The 1488-nt window shown below is 34.8% G+C and overlaps 1 protein-coding gene across 1 annotated transcript; it reads right to left on the bottom strand.

The window, feature by feature from the left end:
* Window positions 1-373: 373 nt before the first annotated feature.
* Window positions 374-1024, bottom strand: LOC129960383 (uncharacterized). Its single transcript, XM_056073799.1, has one exon. It carries the CDS (start codon window positions 1022-1024, stop codon window positions 374-376), a length of 651 nt encoding a protein of 216 aa, XP_055929774.1.
* Between the last annotated feature and the right edge of the window lie 464 nt (window positions 1025-1488).

Below are 1488 nucleotides of genomic sequence, written 5' to 3'. Positions count from 1 at the left end.
GGGATCATAAATCCCAAAGGGATCATAAATTTTTGCAATAACTGATAAAACAGTTCTCTTTGTATATTTAGCAGAATTATCTACAGTCATTCGAAAGGCAAAGCAATCAAGTTGAGATTTCCACAAAACTTCCAGAGCTTTTACTTCATTTGAGGAATCAAACAAGTAGTCACTATTCACACAGTTATGACTCAAAAGTTGAGGTCTATTAGAGCACCATTTGTGCAGCTCCATCCCACAACAAGCGAGCATTTGAGTAAGTTGGGTTTGTAATTCTTTCGTAGTATCCAATGTGTTTGATTCAGACAAACAATCATCCATGTAGAAGTCTGACATGACAACAGGTGTTGTAACGGGGAATTTTTCACCTTCATCAATGATCAATTGTTTCAAGGTTCGTGTTGCTAAAAATGGCTCGCAACTTGTGCCATATGTCAAGGTTTTCTGCTGTAATTTTGATAGGATCATCGTCACTATTTTTCCATAAAATTCTCAAAAGATCTTGCTGTGATTCCTCAACTAAAATTTGCCTATACATTTTTTTAACGTCCGCTATAAATGCAAAGCGATGGGTTCGAAAACGACACAAATTTGAAAACAGTTCTTCTTGAACAATTCCACCGTTCAATAGTAGAGAGTTCAAAGAATATCCAGTTGTAGTGGCTTGTGAGGCATTAAAGACAACACGGAGAGGAGTTGAGTTATTCTGTGGGCGGTATACACCTTCATGAGGAATGCAGTATGTAATATCAGGCTCTTCACAGTCGATTACTTCCGACATGTGACCCAAGCTTTGATATTCATCTATGAAAATTTTATATAGTTCCCACATAATTGGTTCTTTTTTTAATCGTTTATATAACCAATTTAATCTCCGAAGAGCGATGTCTTTCGATTCGCCTAACTGAGAATTACTTTTTTCTCTCATTGGCATTTTAACCACATAACGACCGCTATCCGTTCTGGTATGAGTTTTGACGTAATGTTTCCTCACATATTCTTTCTTCGTTCCCTTGAATAACATTGTCTTCTTCGACAATTTCAATTTTCCAAAATTTTTCCAATGTTTCATTTCAATTTTCAGTTTCTCTTGATAGACCACAATACATTCGATTTTCAGCTATTGGATTTTCAATTGCTCTACTAACCACATATCCAAATTCAGAATCCTGCAATATTATTTTTTGTTTCGAAAGCCTGTATTCTATTGGGTTTCAAAATTTCGAAAAAGAACTCCGCTCCCAATAAAACTTCAATTTTCCCAGGGCTATTAAATGATGGATCAGCTAAATTAACATTCTTTGGCCAATTAATATGAGAAACATCTATATATTTCGACGGGGTAAGATTTGTTATTTTTGGAACAACAAGAAATTCTAAAGACCTTGAAAAACTAAAATTATTATTTGAAACATTAGCCTTTATTTCCGACTTAACGGATATCTCTAACCCATTAAGGCCAGAAATCGCAATGTTTGTTTTTTCTTT

The sequence above is a fragment of the Argiope bruennichi genome, chromosome X2 (assembly GCF_947563725.1).
Source record: "Argiope bruennichi chromosome X2, qqArgBrue1.1, whole genome shotgun sequence".
NCBI classification, from domain to species: domain Eukaryota; kingdom Metazoa; phylum Arthropoda; class Arachnida; order Araneae; family Araneidae; genus Argiope; species Argiope bruennichi.
The sequence above is the reverse complement of the archived record's forward strand: the minus strand, read 5'-3'. Positions and strand labels throughout refer to the sequence as shown.

What these genes read in the sequence shown, in the direction of transcription:
- LOC129960383 (XM_056073799.1), bottom strand. Translation starts at nt 1,024, where the DNA reads ATGTTATTCAAGGGAACGAAGAAAGAATATGTGAGGAAACATTACGTC.